The sequence below is a fragment of the Pongo pygmaeus genome, chromosome 8 (genome assembly GCF_028885625.2).
Source record: "Pongo pygmaeus isolate AG05252 chromosome 8, NHGRI_mPonPyg2-v2.0_pri, whole genome shotgun sequence".
Taxonomy (NCBI): domain Eukaryota; kingdom Metazoa; phylum Chordata; class Mammalia; order Primates; family Hominidae; genus Pongo; species Pongo pygmaeus.
Genome location: NC_072381.2, coordinates 101642113 through 101658283, shown reverse-complemented (window position 1 = coordinate 101658283; position 16171 = coordinate 101642113). Strand labels below are relative to the sequence as shown.

General features: G+C 42.6%; 1 protein-coding gene across 2 annotated transcripts in view; it reads right to left on the bottom strand.

Moving 5' to 3' along the window:
- Positions 1-4341: 4341 nt before the first annotated feature.
- Positions 4342-16171, bottom strand: part of DNTT (DNA nucleotidylexotransferase) — a 34111-nt gene continuing 22281 nt past the window's right edge. Inside the window, exons 7-11 of one of the 2 annotated variants that reach the window (XM_054435925.1) lie at positions 15345-15477; positions 14110-14215; positions 10283-10528; positions 6926-7009; positions 4342-4762 (exon numbers count right to left, since the gene is read on the bottom strand). In XM_054435925.1, the coding sequence (XP_054291900.1) occupies positions 4676-4762; positions 6926-7009; positions 10283-10528; positions 14110-14215; positions 15345-15477 (656 nt within the window). In that variant the 3' untranslated portion in view covers positions 4342-4675. The remainder of the gene's footprint in view (positions 4763-6925; positions 7010-10282; positions 10529-14109; positions 14216-15344; positions 15478-16171) is intronic. The other variant, XM_054435926.1, reaches the window with a different exon arrangement.

Here is a 16171-nt window from a genome sequence, read left to right as displayed (position 1 = left end):
CAGTCCAAACATTCTACTTTGATTTTCCCCAAACCCTGCAAAGCACTCCTTCTGCCTGCCTGTTCCTCACTCCTATCAGCACAGCCTTCTATATCCTCTATGATTCTTCTCAGTTCCTGACTTTGCTGGTGGAGAGAGATACTCACTTCTTCTTTATTTTGCCAAGAAATAACAATTATTAGTTTTGCTTAAGGTGTTTCTCCCTGCAACATTGCGATGTTAATTGAAGACAAAAAAGTGATAACTAATTTTTGAAAGATTGCGAAGTCATATAATCTTCGCACTCCCACCATCTTGATGAGAATTACTGCTTAATGTGTGAATTGATTTAACAAATGTGCACTGGCTTCCTTCCAATGTCAGACAATCTGCCAGGTCCTAAGACAATGTTGGGGGCATAATGAAAATGCTAAACTGGGTGTTTGTGGAAACGTTTCTCTACCCAATTGAATGTGACGCTCCATCCAAGGAAATAATATCAGGAAAGCTTTTATACAGGTGCTTTGCCTCTAAGCTCAAAGACATAAAACTATCTCTCTCGGGCTCCAATGAGATAAGAATCTATACTCTCCTTCTTTTTCCTTTACCTGAAGTTAGAGGAGAAGGAGAAATGGGCACAGCACTTCAATCCTCTGAGAATTCCAAATGGCTGAAAAGTCTGGTTATGTCAGGGCATACATTAAAGTGCTGTACCTTCAAGTAAAACTCAAAAAAAAACCTCTCTCCTCCATCCTATAGAGAGGCTACCTGAACTCCAATAAGTTAAGGGGTGAAAAATACTAAAACTGGACAGGTGAGACTGGGGAACATTTTGGAAGTTGGCTGAGTCTGTCCAATGGGCTGTAGAACTATTTCTAAAACTGAAAGGGGCCTCTGGAGGACAGGCTGAGTGTAACCTGGGGCGTAAAATCTGATTTGTAATGACAGAGAATCAATTTATCATAGACTTTCATTTCCAGGCTAAAATGATTTGAAAGATTTGATTGTGAGCGAGAACAAACCATGTTGACAAAATTCTACCATAAATGTGACTGATTTTGTCATGAAGAGTCAAACAGTGATTACTATTGACTCGCCTGGCCTGGGATTACCCACTTATGAAAGCCAAGGTAAGGATATGGGTCTTTGTTTTGAGAGCTGGGGAAAGCCTAGTCTTGTGTCCTACCTCTTCTAGTTTCTCTTCCCCAACCACTTAGGCCTCCTCTCGGCCCTTCAGATGCCATGGTCTGTCCACAAACATAGGCTTTCTCTCTGCAACTCAGACACATGGGAACCTCCAGCTGCAAGAGCCTTCTCTCTGCTCATTTTATGCCATGGCCCTCCTGCCACACAGGCCTTTTCTCTGACACCATGGTCCTTGCACCACATGGCTTTTGCACATGCTGTTAGTGAGATAGAGCTGGAAGTCCATGGAGGCCAAGGTGAATAGAATTTGCAGGGCAGAGTACTGGAGAGAGAGTTGCACAGAGACAGAGGAGACCTCTTGATTATTCTATTGATCAGCATATGCATGTGAGAAAACTACCCAAGGCTGGAGAAAGAACCACACAAAGGGATTAGAGGGAACAATACCCTAAGCTCTAATGGGCCAGGCCTCTCAGTGGGAGGCCAGAAACTGTGACTGTTCCCAAACAGCCAGAGTAGAAAACACCATAATTCACCAGGCATCAGGCAGAACACTGAGAAAAGTATTGCCTCAGTAGTGGGGAAGAATATTAACCCTGGATTAGACTATGTTAGTGCTGCCTAACAAAGCTCAAAAGCAAGATGAGCCCTGCCTAACAGAGCTCAAAAGCAAGATGAGGACACATCCAACTGTTTCCAAGTAAATTAACCACATCCTGGAACAAAGTTTAAGAATATTAACAGGAATACAAAAATATCCAGGAAAAAATTCACAATGTTCACAATGTCTAGAATCCAATATAAAATTACCAAACTTGCAAAGAGGGAGGAAAACGTGACCCATAATGAGGAGAATACTCAGTTAATATAAACTGACTCAAAATTGACACAGATGATATCATTAGTAGACAAGGACATTGAAACAGTTACGCTATATTCCATGTATTTAATAAGCTAGAGGAAAAATTGAATATGTTAAATAGAAGCATGGAAGATAGTTTTTAAAACCTAACTCATACATCTAAAGATGAAAACTATAATGTGTGAGATAAAATACTGGAGAGGATTAATGAAACTAGACATTGCAGAAGAAAAGATTAGTAAACTTGAAGATACAGCAATAAAAACTACCCCAAATAAAACACAGATTTAAAAGGCTGGGAAAAAAGTGAACAAATAGAGCATCGGTGATCCATGGCTTCTTACATATAGTTCCAATGTTTTTAACAGATAATCTGCTTCCTACTTGATCTGCTATATCATACTGTGCTTGCCTCCAAGGGTTCTTCTGTCAGCCATCAGAGGGCGCTCTGCTGCCAAAGTAGGAGGCACTGGTGAAGGTTGAGTTCTGGTAACTAGTCACCACAATAATTGAAAAAAATTCTGGCCTACAGCAAAAAAAAACATGTCCAGAACTGATAAAAATTCTGGCTTACAGCAAAAAAGAAAAAAAAAAAAAAAGACATGGCATTTGTGGAATCTCCAACATGCCTTTTCAAATAAGGAAAGTAGCATTTAGAATCTGTGAGGTTCTCTGATGGGGAAACTCCTCCGGCATGGACCTCCTGGGGCTATTGTGTGGTGGGGACCTCCAGGGAACAGGGCTGGGGAGTTGCTCAGTGAAGGCGACAAGGCCACCTGCACATTTCCCAAATGTCAGCCACCTGCGTCCCTCTCTCCTCATTCTTGCCACACCCCCATTCCACTGGTAATATTTCCTAAATGATTTCCCTGACCTTGAGTCGCTTTTCTTATATAAATAAGCCTACTCCAAAAAGGAAGCTTTATATTACTACCATCAATAAGGAACCATTTTCTTAACACCTTTCGAACACAAATAAACACCTTCCTAGAACATAAGCTTTATGCTTATAATCATACAGGCAGAGATTTTTGACAGTTTTGTTATCTTTTCTATGCCCTGTGCCTAGAAAAATGACTGACATGGTAAGCACTCAATAAATATTTATTGATTATATCAGTATGAAAATGTTCATCTACTTACTACCTAGAATAATCTTGAATGTCATAACTGGGAAACACTGGGCAGCAGAAAAGACTAGAATACTTTGTGGATTTTGGGATTTGAGGCCAGTGGGGGTGGCTGCTGTCCACCCTCTTGTTGTCCCCAGCTTTTTTTAGCCATCAACTCAAGATGTGACATGCACACACACAATCTGAGGCCCTTTCAGTGTGTTAGTTTCAGCCTGGACTGTCTTTGGGTTCTAGGATGGGCAAAAGTTTTCACCTGCCACTTCACACCCATTAAGACATCCATTATAAAACAGATAATGCAGAAGATAACAAGTGTTGAGGATGTGGAGAAATTGGAACGCTTGAGCACTGTTGGTTAAGAATGTAATATGGTGCAGTTGTTATAGAAAACAGTACAGTAGTGGTTCCACAAAGAGTTAAACATAGTATAGAATAACCATTGACTCTAGCAATTTTATTACTAGGTCCCTACCAAAAGGATTGAAAGCAGGGACTCAAACTGATACTCGTAGGTCAATGTTCATAGCAGCATTAGTCACAATAGCCAAAAGGTATTGTATCTCCCAATATCCTCTTCCCAGAGGGTCTGGAAGGAAGGGAAAAGGGTTGTCATGGGCCTCCCAGCTCGTTAGCAGGCTGAAGACACGGAAGCAGCTGGAACAGATGACCTGTTAATTCCCTTCAAGGCAAAGGGTCTATGCCACCTGGAGGAGGCAGGAGGAAAGAACGGGTCTGGAGCCTGGGAGTTTCATAATTTCCCTCAGCCAGGGCTCCCTCCCTTTCCTTGGGTGCCCTCAGATGAAGAAGCCAAGAGAGACTGACTTCCTGAGACAGACTGAGCCATAAAGTGTAGACAGAAGCTCCAAGATGGAAAAAAGAGGGAGATATTTCTTTGGTGGTTTAGGACATTGTCTTTCCTTCAGCATGATGGCAGGGAGAATACATCCTTTATGTGGTCCTGTGCTGAGATGCTTAGGGAACCAGCTGTACGATGGCTGGGAAGAAGCAGGCACTGAGCCGAGCTGAGCCAGCCCAGAGGCAGCACTTCTCCTCCACAAACTCCAGAAGGGACCCAAATCCCCTCTGGAATCTCTGCATCTTCTAATTAAACCTGTTTGTCCCCTTAAGACAAACTGTAAGCTCTTTATTCTTCCACTTGGTTACACTTGTGTTTTAAAATAGTTTATAATATTTGAGTGAAGAAAAACAGATTCCATCATCTTGTTTCCTCCCGTTTTTATTAAACAGTATTTCAGCTACACTGTGAACAAAGTGGGCTTTGATGAGCTTCCCTGAATGAGCCACCAATGACAACATCGTTTCTCTTGAAAAATGCATTGTGAATTCTATGCAACAGTCATAAACATGGCCTATTAGAACCTTACCCATTACCAGTGGTGACTTCCCATGTTTCCAAAGCTACATATTTCTAGTAGCAATCTGCATTTCAATAAGACCTAAATAACCCCAAACTCTCCTATGGCATCTTTTACTAATATGAAGCATAATTTATTTAACTTGAAAAGAATAGGAAAAAAGTGTTGACAACACTTTCCTAGGCATTTCTTTCCCACGGTTCAATATAATCCAATCCCAGATGCGCAAAAATTTCTTCTTCACTTTCTGCTTTGAGGAATATCCTCTGAAAACATAACAAGAAATATGTGCATTCAGATATTTTTCATAAGCACCATGGTGTGGACACAGTGAAAGTGTTACTTATAAAATTACCTTGTCAGAATGAATTATAGCCCAAACATAATTCCCTGCTTCTGAGTACAAAAAGTCATTTTAACTGACTTTCCAAAATATGGTACTAAATGAATTAAAGTAAAATCATAACAGCTTTAACATATTCAGCAAAGGCCATTTGGATATTTTTCCTACGGGCTGTAGTTCTGAACCACAGATGTTTATTAGAACAACCTGATGGAGTTTAAAAAATAAACATTGACGCTTGAGCCATACCCCAGTCCAGTGAAATCAGAAGCTCAGGAGAGGTCTTGTAATCAATCTATTTGAACGCACTGGGTAATTCTAACATACAGTTATAATTATGTACTGCTGGTAATTATAGGCTACTTGTATGTGTTGGGTTTTCCTTAGCTTTCCATGCTTGCCTCTAACCCCAGCAGGATCCCACCCTGTGATCTCTTTAAGACCAAGCAGCTCTTCTCCTCCATCCCTTCTTGTACATAGCACAGTGCTAGGCACATAGAAGGTACTTGCCTACATTGAACTATTTAGAATGTATTAATTTGTAAGTGTTCCTTCATTGTACTATGTGAATCTGCCTTCAGCCACATGCCTAGCATCCGGAGCTTTCCTGCCAGCATCCACAGCCCCCTCTTCTGTGAGCAGCACCTGGATTTTTCTATGGGAAACCATTCCTCTTGACTCTCAGTCCAGGAGGGTTAGGTGGAGCTGCTCCCAATTCCAAGAAGAAGCACATGACCCAAGTCTGGCCAATCAGAGCCACAGTAATGGGTTCAGGGATAGGCACATGACCCAGGCCTAGCCAATGAGCATCAGGTAGGATTCTTGGGGGAACTATTAGGAAACAGGCTCTTCTCTGTTGAAGTAGCTGGAAGAGTGAGACTTATGGGAAAACCTGCCTGAGAATAAAGGCAATACAGAGGGAAGCCTGCCGGAACACCCATATTTGGCTGCCCCTGAACCCTTAGATATTGCAGTATATAACCCAAGTTCCCTTTTTTGTTTATGTCACTTTAGATTTGATTTCTGACATTTGCAACTGAGACAACTCTAACTGAATACACCTCATTTAGACTACAAGCTCCCAGAGGGAAAGGATCATTACTTTTTTTTTTTTTTTTCTGACATAGAGTCTCATTCTGTTGCCCAGGCTGGAGTGCAGTGGTGTGATCTCAGCTCACTGCAACCTCTGCCTCCCGGGTTCAAGTGAGTCTCCTGACTCAGCCTCCCAAGTAGCTGGGATTACTGGTGAGAGCTGCCACACCTGGTTATTTTTTGTATTTTTAGTAGAGACGAGATTTCACCATGTTGGCTGATCTTGAACTCCTGACCTCAAGTGATCCACCTGCCTCGGCCTCCCAAAGTGCTAGGATTACAGACGTGAGCCACTGCACCTGGCCAGTACCATTACTTCTAGTTATTTTGAGTTTTCTTCCCCCCGGAGCCTATTTTGGTGTCCTTGATCACTGTAAGAAGAGTAGCCCTTAGTACTGTGGATTTAACAGTTGGATATTTAACTCTTCTAACTTCTACAGGCATCTATCATTTTGCTGAGGGATGAATTGGATCATGACCACAAGAAGACTAGCATGCCACATGAGTGACATGGCTGGTCAATGAGACTAGCTAGATGCTCATTTATGTCTCAGGGCAGCTCTGTTGCTCTCTTTCTTGCAGGAGACTGTTGTTAATGGCCCACATGGCCACTCAAAATGCCACTGCCCCCTGCATTTGAGGGATACACAAGTAGTATTTGTGATTTCTGGGGATCCCTGGTTTACTTTGTAGTTACTCATTGCCAACACCAAGGATATACCAAACCCAGTTAATGTTCACTGCTGGACTTGTTCTGGAAGCCCAATAGCTCATCATCTTTCAGCTAAAAGCTCTCGAAGTGCATTCTAGGCTGAGTGGAAACTGTGAGTCTGTGGAAATCGTTCCTGCTGCCCTCAACTATGATCAACTGGAAATAGAACACGCATAGCAAAGGAAACTATACCTGGATACTAAAATCAGTTCATGAAAAGAGCTCGGGGGCCAGCCTTGGGGATGAGGATCAAAGTAGCCCATTTTAGGAAGAGAACTGTACCTTGGTCTTGTCATATAAAGCATGGTTATCCAGAATCATCTTCCGCTCATGTGTGGCATAGCGCCGGAGGTCTCTCTCAAACTGCTGGACAGGAAATAGTTAAAATAAATTATTAGCACGTCTAGAATGTCTTCAGTATTAGGTGGCTACATCCCTCTAGTGAAATATCTAACTCCACTAAACATTCTCAAAGTGATTTTCCTCCCCTAGGGCCAACTTCTCTGGTGACAGAAGTCCATGCTCCCATGAGCACACTAGAATGTAAGCTCTGTGAGAGCAGGAACCTGGTTTGTTCTGTCCACAACTGTATTCCCTCAAATAGTGCCTCACATGTAGAAGATGTATAGCAAATGTTTTATTGAGTGAATAAATGAATAGTGTGAGCATTGTACCAGAATAATGCCTGGTCCACAGTGAATGCTGGATAAATACTAGTTTGGTGGGTTTTAAATGATTTGGAATATTGTTATTGTAAAAGAGGATGGAGGAGTCAGGGAACCCATTCCAGCCTGGATTTTGTCCCTGCCTGGCTGTGCATCTCCTGTCAAGTCATCCAGACTCCCTGAGTCTTGGCTGAGTGAATGAAAGGATGGAGGAAGGACATGATTAAGGCTCCCTCTGGTTTTAACATCCTTTCACACTGAGATGCCGTGAAACTGACCGTCTAAATCAACTGCTCCTGGATGACATCTCCCACAGTCAGGAATGGGCTCTGAGACTGAAGGGAACAATACATGAAGCCTAAGACAGAGGACAGGAACAAGGGCAATGAATTGTCATTGAGACTAGTTTTCCTGAGAGAAACACAATCTAGAAATTTTGTCCTCTTCATGTGGGATTAGGGAGCAAGCCTGGGATACTGGTGCCCTCTAGTGGTAAGGAACAAGTTGCTATTTTAGGAAAGCTAACCCGGGATGGGTGAGGAGATGGACTTTGCCATCAGAAGTCCTTTGTTTAAAGTCACCCAGCTAAAAAGCAAAAGAGCTTAGTTCTCTGCCAGTGCCTTGCAGAACCAACAGCAACAATTTTCTGAGAACTCTGAGAAAAGAGACTAGAATGTGCTGAAAATATGTCCGTCTTAAAAATAAAATGGGCAAAGGTCAACCACTTCAGCCAGTGATGCTTAACTGGCATGACGTTGCATAACCAAGGACTTCTTTCTGGAACTTTCCCATTTCTCAATCAACTATGTGTTCCCAAAGATTTATGTCTATCAGACAAGTTGCATTTATGATATATTTTTTCTTTTCTTCCCCCTTTTTTAAGAATGAAAGAAGCATTTAGTTGTCAGTCAACATTTGTGATTGGAGTAAGAAATCCCAGTGCTAAGATGCTGTGCTGAATTAATTCCACCCCAAAGCAAAGACACCTGACATTTAACCCAAGGCTGAGAACAATTAATTTGTGTTGTGTCATTCATCTGTATAAAAAACCCTCTACGAACTCATTTCACTCAAAGCAAAACCAGCTACCTGGGAAAACAGGAGAAACAGGGTGAGGTGTTTAGTTGGGAGGGTGGAACACATGCGAATGGGACTCAAATCACAGGTGTCCTCTCCTGTGAGTGACAGGAGATGGAAGCTACTGCTTATCCAGTACTGGCCACGTGCTGGCTTGGTGCCAAGGCTTTGAGAACATCATGTCACCTAATGTCTCTGCAACCCAGGGAAGTAGCTAAGGTCATCGTCCTCATTTTCCTGATGGGAAAATTGAGTTTTACAGGATATAGGGAACTTGTCCAAGATCACCCAACAGTAAGAAGCAGAGCAGCAGCTTGCAACCAGGTCTGGGATGAACTCAACTTGTGCTCTTTCAGAAAAATTTTATAACTTGATTTTATTTTTAATTAACATATAATAATTGTATGCATTTGTGGGTTATAATATGATATTTTGATACACCTATATACATTGCAGAATGATAAAATCAGACTAATTAGCATGTCCATCACCTCAAACATCTACCATTTCTTTGTGGTAAGAACATTAAAAATCCTCCCTTTTAGCTACTTTGAAATATACACTTTTATTAACTATAGTCACTATACTGTGCAATAGAACAGAGTTTATTCCACCTGTCTGACTGGAACTTTGTACTTGTTGACCCTTTTCCCTGTCCATTTTCTGCCCCATCCCCCAGCCTCTGCTAACCACCATTCTACATTCTATTCTCTACTTTTACGAGTTTGACTGTTTTAGATTCTACATATACAGAAACGAGATCATACAGTATTTGTCTCTCTGTGCCTGACTTATTCCACTTAACATAATGTCCTCTAGGTTCAACCATGTTGTCTCAAATGACAGAATGTCCTGTTTTCGAAAGGCTGTGTCATACTCCACTGTGCATAAACCACATTTTAAAAATCCATTCATCTGTTGCGGATGCTTAGGTTGTTTTAATAATATCTTGGCTATTGTGTATCATGCCGCAATGAACACGGGAGTACAGACCTCTCTTTGACACACTGAATTCATTTCCTTTGGATATATACCCAGAAGTAAGATTGCTGGATCATATGGTAGCCCTGTTTTTAGTTTTTTGAGGAACTTCCATACTATTTTCCAAAATGTGTAATTTACAACACCACCAACAATATAAGAGGGTTCCCTTTTCTCCACAGCCTCACTAACACCTGCTTTCTTTCATGTTTTTGATAATAGCCAATCTGACAGATGTGAGATAACATCTTATTGTGGTTTTAATTTGCATTTCTCTGATGATTGGAGATGTTAAGCAAGATGGCAATATCTGCTTGCCATTTATATGTCTTCTTTCGAGAAATATCTATTCAAGTCCTTTGCCCATTTTTAAATAGGGTTATTTGTTTTCTTGTTATTGAGTCTTTTGGTTTCCTTGTATATGCTGGATAATGGCCCTTAGCTGATGTATGATGTGCAGTTATTTTTTCCCAATCTGTGAGTTGCCTCTCCACTTTATTGTTTCCTATTTCAACCCCCTTGCTGGTTTCTGTACTTCAGTGATTCTCCTATTTGAGCTACATCAGAAACACCTAGAGGCCTTTTCCAAACACAAATTCCTGGGCTGAAATCCCCAGAGATGCTGATTTGATTCTATAGGTTTGGAGTGGGGTGAAGAATTTTCATGTCTAACCTGTTCCTGGGTAAGGCTGCTGCTGCTGGTGTTGGGGACCACACACTGGGAATAACTGTTCTAAACTAATCTGTCATACTTGACCATGTGTGGACAGGATGCCTTGAGTTAGAGGTTTCTGGGTACTGGCCCCTCCCCTGTCACCCGGCCCCTGTTGCCATCATCTCTCCCCTGGGCCCAGGTAGACTCGACCTACGTCTTTCAGAAAGCTAACATCATCCCATGGGTCCATGTAGCACTTACCCGGGAGCCAGTCCATCCCAACAGGGCGAAGGCACGACACTCATAGGGGCACAGGACTAAATCCACACGGATGGCCTTCCAGGTCTTTCCCTCCTGCCAGCTGGACTGGTCACTGTCCACTCTTTGACGAGGCAATTTGAAAATCAGAAAGCACTTTTGAAAATGATCCAAAGCATCAACCTTCCTGCTAGGCAACCTGAGCTTTTCAAATGTTGACTCCACAAGGTCATAATATAAAAGTAATCCCTGAAAAGAAACAGAATGGCATCAGGAAAAGGCCCTGATGAAGAAGATCTATGATTTAACACTGGATTCTTAATGAAATCTTTACAGATTCGAGCAGAACATGGACATGTGTTTGGCCTTGCATTAAAGACCCACCTGCAAACACTAGGAGAAAACACTAAGAAAGTGGTTGCATGATCTTCCCTTTAGGGAAAAGGAATTTAGTGATGAAAGAGCCTGAGGCAAAGCTGCTTAATGGCAAAACTGCAAGAAAATCTCCCTCTTCACTTCTGAACTTCAGCTAGTGCTCTGGGCTCTCCTCAGTCCTTTAAAAACAAACAAACCATAAACAAAAAGCCATGCTGCAGGAATTTGAGACCAGCCTGGGTGACATAATGAGACCTCATCTCTACATAAAATTTTAAAATTAGCCAGGTATGATGGCACGTGTCTATAGTCCCAGCTACTCAGGAGGCTGAGGTGGAAGGATCCCTGGAGCCTGGGAGGCTGAGGCTTCAGTGAGCAATAATCACACCAGTGCACACTAGCCTGGGAAACAGAGCAAGACCCTGTCTCAAAAATAAATAAATAATAAAATAAAAAAATTCATATTGTTTCTGGGGGGGGCAGCTTTGAGTTACTGTCTACTATAGTTTGGATGTTTGTCCCCCTAAACTTCATGTAGAAATTTGATCCCCAATGTTGGAGGTGGGGCCTAATGGGAGGTCTTTGGGTCATAGGGGAAGATCTCTCATGAATGACTTGGTGCCGTCCTCATCCTCATGGTAATGAGTGAGTTCTCACTTTGTTAGGTCCCATGAAAGCTGGAGGTTACGAAGAGCGTGGCCCCTCCCCACTCTGTCTTGCTTTCTCTCTCACCCTGTGACCTCTGCACCTGCCAGCTCCTCCTTGCCTTCTGCCATGAGTGTAAGCCCCCTGAGGCCACACCAGAAGCAGATGCTTGGTGTCATGCTTCTTACACAGCCTGCAGAACCATGGGCCAAGTAAATGTCTTTTCTTTATAAATTACCCAGCCTCAGGTGTTCCTTTATAGCAATGTAAATGGACAAAGGCAGTGTCCCTTTATATTATACTGATGACCAGGTTTAACCAGCTGAAAGCATTGTGGCTGGAGGCGGAGTCTAACTTTGGGGCAGGATGACTTGCTATTTCTAGGTAGCACTTGGGAGTCTCTTTCTCATGAGAGTGTTACTCCACCTGCCTTGGAGAAAGTGGGATAAAGTTAACGACACATGTTTCACCTAAAGTTGCCTATCCAGAAAGTGGACAAGTGATTCTAAGATGTGCCCAATCGAGTAGCCATTCTTGGTGGGAGTTCCTGATGGCACAGGGCAGATGTGGGGACGGGAGAGAGAAACATGGTAGCAACCACTAAATCTGGCAACAAAAACAGGAAGTAAATCTCAAATAATGTCATCAAGCTACTGGGATGTGTGATTTGTTACCATGTACTCTTTAGGTTAGATGTTTAAAAGCTCTATCATCAGAAGCATTTGGAAGGTTTGCTAAAGCTCAGTTTGCAGGGCTCTGTCCCCAGAGTGATGCAGGAGGGGCAGGGAGGGCATTTCTGACAGGTTCCCGGGCAATGCTGGTGTTCCCGGGCCAGGGACCACACTTTGAGCATCATTGGTAAATTAATTATTGTTAGGAATCATGCTTTGCCTTTCTTCTACAAACCTGCACAAGACATTATTTCAATTCAAAAAGATACTTTTTATTTTGTTAACCTCAATAGAGGGAACTCTTCACCCTTCAACGCCTTGAAGAAAAAAACACCATTTGAAGGAGGAAGCACTAATGTTAGGAAGAACCTCTGGAGGAGGTGGTAGATGTTGCCGTGGTTAACCTCTAATCACCAGCTCAGGAAAACACAATTCCACTTTTTAAGGAAACTTGCTAAAACTAGTACAGAATAGCAGCCTTTTGTGTAAATTTCAATTATGTAAATTTGAAAAAGGAGATATAAAAAATATGAACAAGTCTCACATGAAAGCCAAATTTGTAATAACACACATTCCCTCAAAAAAAAAAAAAAAAAAAAAAAAAAAAAAAGCCCACAAAGCTGGATTCCTAACAGTAAACTCTGCTTGTGCTATTGCCACATGGTGGAGTCACTTGGTGGGTAAGAGAGAAATGGGCCATTCTTTATTGGGTTTTGTCTTGAATTTTGCAAGGTGTTTGAGAATGCATCCTCGAACGTAATGCTCCTGTCTGCATATTCAGAAGGTTGTCTGCAGCAGGCCACAGTTGTCAAACATGCACACAACCCCTGATGCCACCTCTAGATCTCCAGCCCTGGCTATCTACAGGGCAGCCCTCTGGGCTCTGGCTTCCCCATCAATACCCACTGGTTGACTGAATATTTACATCAGCATGTTCTTTTATTTTTCCTACTGGACACTGAGAAACTCCTGACTAGGAGGAGGCATTTCCCTGCCTCTCCGTCCCTCCCATCCTCCCCAGGGTACAGAGCGGCCAGTTCTCAGGAAGAGAGCTCTGGGGCAGGAGGGAGATGCACTCAGCTTGACCTCCCACAGGAAGGCTCCATCCGAATTTAGTCTCAGGTGCCTTCTGAGGAGGGTTGCAAGGCTGAGTGTGAGGCTGTCTAGCCAGGAGCCCTTCCCTGCCCTTCGCTTCTAATTCCCTCCAACTCCTTCTGGGAAGACTCGACGCCCGGTATTCAAACTCATGTCAGTTTGGATCTGGTTCTAAAGTTGAGTCTTCACTTCCAGTGCCCCTGGCCCTAGGGTTGTGTTTCTAGCTTTTATTTTCACTTTATCTGAGGTTTTCCTTTTCTGGGATATCAATAAGCTTGGTCCGCACCCAATAGACACAAACTACTCAGGAAGGATGAAGCCGTGAGGAGAAACACCAGCCCACCCAGACCTATCTACAGGTCCCAAGGGTGGGACTCTCTGGTCTCTCTAGGAAGTGAGGCTCTCACTAGAGTTGGACAGGAGTCAGGGCCTGCATGTGGCTCTGGCTGCACGGTTAGCTTAGCTTACTTTGGTTTCCTCCACCAGGAAATAGGCCTGTCACAAGTCTGATCTCTGCAATGTATGGGGGCTTCTGAGCCATGACCTCTGCAGGGCTCAGCTTGCCCTCATTAGTTTCCTTCATTCCATCTCAGCACAAAGTCAAGATGGTAATTGACCAGCATAGAATTCAAGGCACTATCAACACCTTTTAGACTGATATTATCCCAGTCTTTGCAGTCCTGCCCCCTCACCCAAGCTTGCAGCTTTCTGGCTTACATTTCCCAGGTCTTCATAGTGCATACTTTTTACTTTGTTTAGGTGCTTTAATGCCTCTGCATGTCAAACACAAATGCATAGCCACCCTTGGCCCTGTTGGCAATAGGGTAAGTATAAATAAACAAGATACAGGACATATTCATAACATGTTCTCTAGGACCCCAAACAGGAAAGTCTTATTGTAGGTCATATGGCTTTGTATAAGCTGCCACAAATAATTGAGAATTGATTAGATGGTCATTACACAATTATAAGGCAAGTAATGTGCAAAATTCAAGTGTTAACATAATGTTTGAGTGTGCATGTATTTTTCGTCTTTCTTCTCACCTTCTTTTCCCATAAGTTCATCACTTTCTGTAAAAGTTGCTCTTCATCCTCTGTTGATCCTGGGCTGGTAATTAAAAAATCTACATCATGCCCCATCTTCTTACCCCTAATTTTCAAAAGCAGTATAAAATGGAAATCAATTAGATTTTAGTCTTCATTTTTAAAAAATCACCTTTGTTTCTATGCCCTATGCTTAAGATTTGCAACATAGAAGGTTCTTGACTTTTTTTTAAGAAACAAAATATCCTTGGTTAGACACTCTGTTCCTTACAAAATAAATTTATGACACAGAAAAAGTCATGTATAGCATGTATCTGATTATGTATATCAAGGCAAAAAATAACAAAAAAATTATTTATTCTACACACTCACACAAACCTACATGCACCCACACATACACACATGGAGACAAGCATGACAACAAGCAAACCAAGAATTGTATTCACATAATACAAGGTAGCGCTCTTGGAATTATGACATGGAGTAAAGGCATTATCTTAGATTTGATCTTCTCTTACTTTCTTCCTTGCCCCAAACCTATTTTGTTAGAATGGCCAAAAGCCACCAGGTAAGAGGGCTGGAGAAAGAGGTAGAGGAGGCTGTGGGAGGAAAGAAATCCCTTTCTGAAATGTAGGCCTCAATATCCAACAACAGCATACATCCTTGTGAAGCGTTCACTCATTCATGAATTCATTCAGTCAGTCATTTATTGACTCAACCAAGATTTCTTGAGCACCTACTTTGTGCTAGGCATCATGCACTAGTCTTGCTGAGAACTAAGCTCTACAAACTTAGTGGAGAAACCACACACAGGAACAAATCACTGTAACTCTGTGGATCAAGGGCTTTGCAGGTATTCAGGGAGCATGGAAGAGGGGGCACTAATCCAGCATGGAGAAGGAGGGAGTCAAGGAAGGCTTTCTGGAGGAGGTGCCATCTAAATTGAGTCTTAAAGAATGAGGGGAAGTCAGCCAAGCGACAATTTGAGGAATGGCAGTCAAAGCAGAAAAGTCTGAGTAAGCAAAGCAACAAGGCAAGAAACAGCTCTGAATGTGCAGGGGATGACAAGCCATTTGGGGTTGCTGAAATGAAATGTGAGGGGCAGGAGATAAAGCTGCAGAAAGAAGCTGGCACCAGATCACAAAAAGCCTTTTGTGCCATTTCAGATGCCTGTCCAAGTCAGGGAGCCACTGAAGTATTAGGGCAGAGGAGGCAAAGCCACCCAAGTTATTTACCTCCGGAACCCTCCTGTCATGGTGACGAAAGCATCCGGAAGAAATGCCCAGACAGCCTCTTTAACCAGCACACTGACAGCCTCTGCTTCTGCCCTGGTCACACAGCTGACAAGGTCTTCATAATACAGAAATCCTGAGAGGCCATTTGACAGGTCAATGAAGAGAGTGACACGTGTGTGAAACAACCAGCCCTCAGTAGAAGGGGATTCTGTCCCCACAATAGAGCTAACATGACTACAGTCATCAACACCGAACTCCATTCCCACAGAGACAGAATAATCCATGTGGTTCTCCTGGTTGTGAATTTTTCAGGGTAACAGTGGTTCTTTGCTTTCTAACCTAGAGGCTTACAATTTCCTAAGAAGGAGACAATATTTCACATCCCTCTGGAATCCAAACTGTTCAGATCTGACTTCCTACTGAAGAACCAGCCTTCTTGATCAATAAGCTGTGTCCTACTGTTTTTTAAAAGGTTACGCATAAAGACTTGGAATGAGGAGATTCAGAGTTGGAAGGTGATGGATCCATTAAAAAATTAAAGTCAAGAATAGGAGCAGAGTAGACGTGTGTCTGAAGCAAGGCAGGAAATATCTTAGGTGGTTTAGCTTGTTGCTTCTTTGCCTGACCAGCATGAATTAATGAAAGTTCAGAGTTGTTATGATGAAAAGCTAACTTGGTGGTTCCCACAGAGCGGTGTGGAGGGAGATTTGGAGGGAAAGAGCAAAGGAGAAGGGAGGCTTATCTCCAAGGATTGGGGTGAAGTATTGGTGAGGAGATGAGCCTCGTGATTAGATCCATAGAGCCTGAGGGACATCAAATCATGCTTC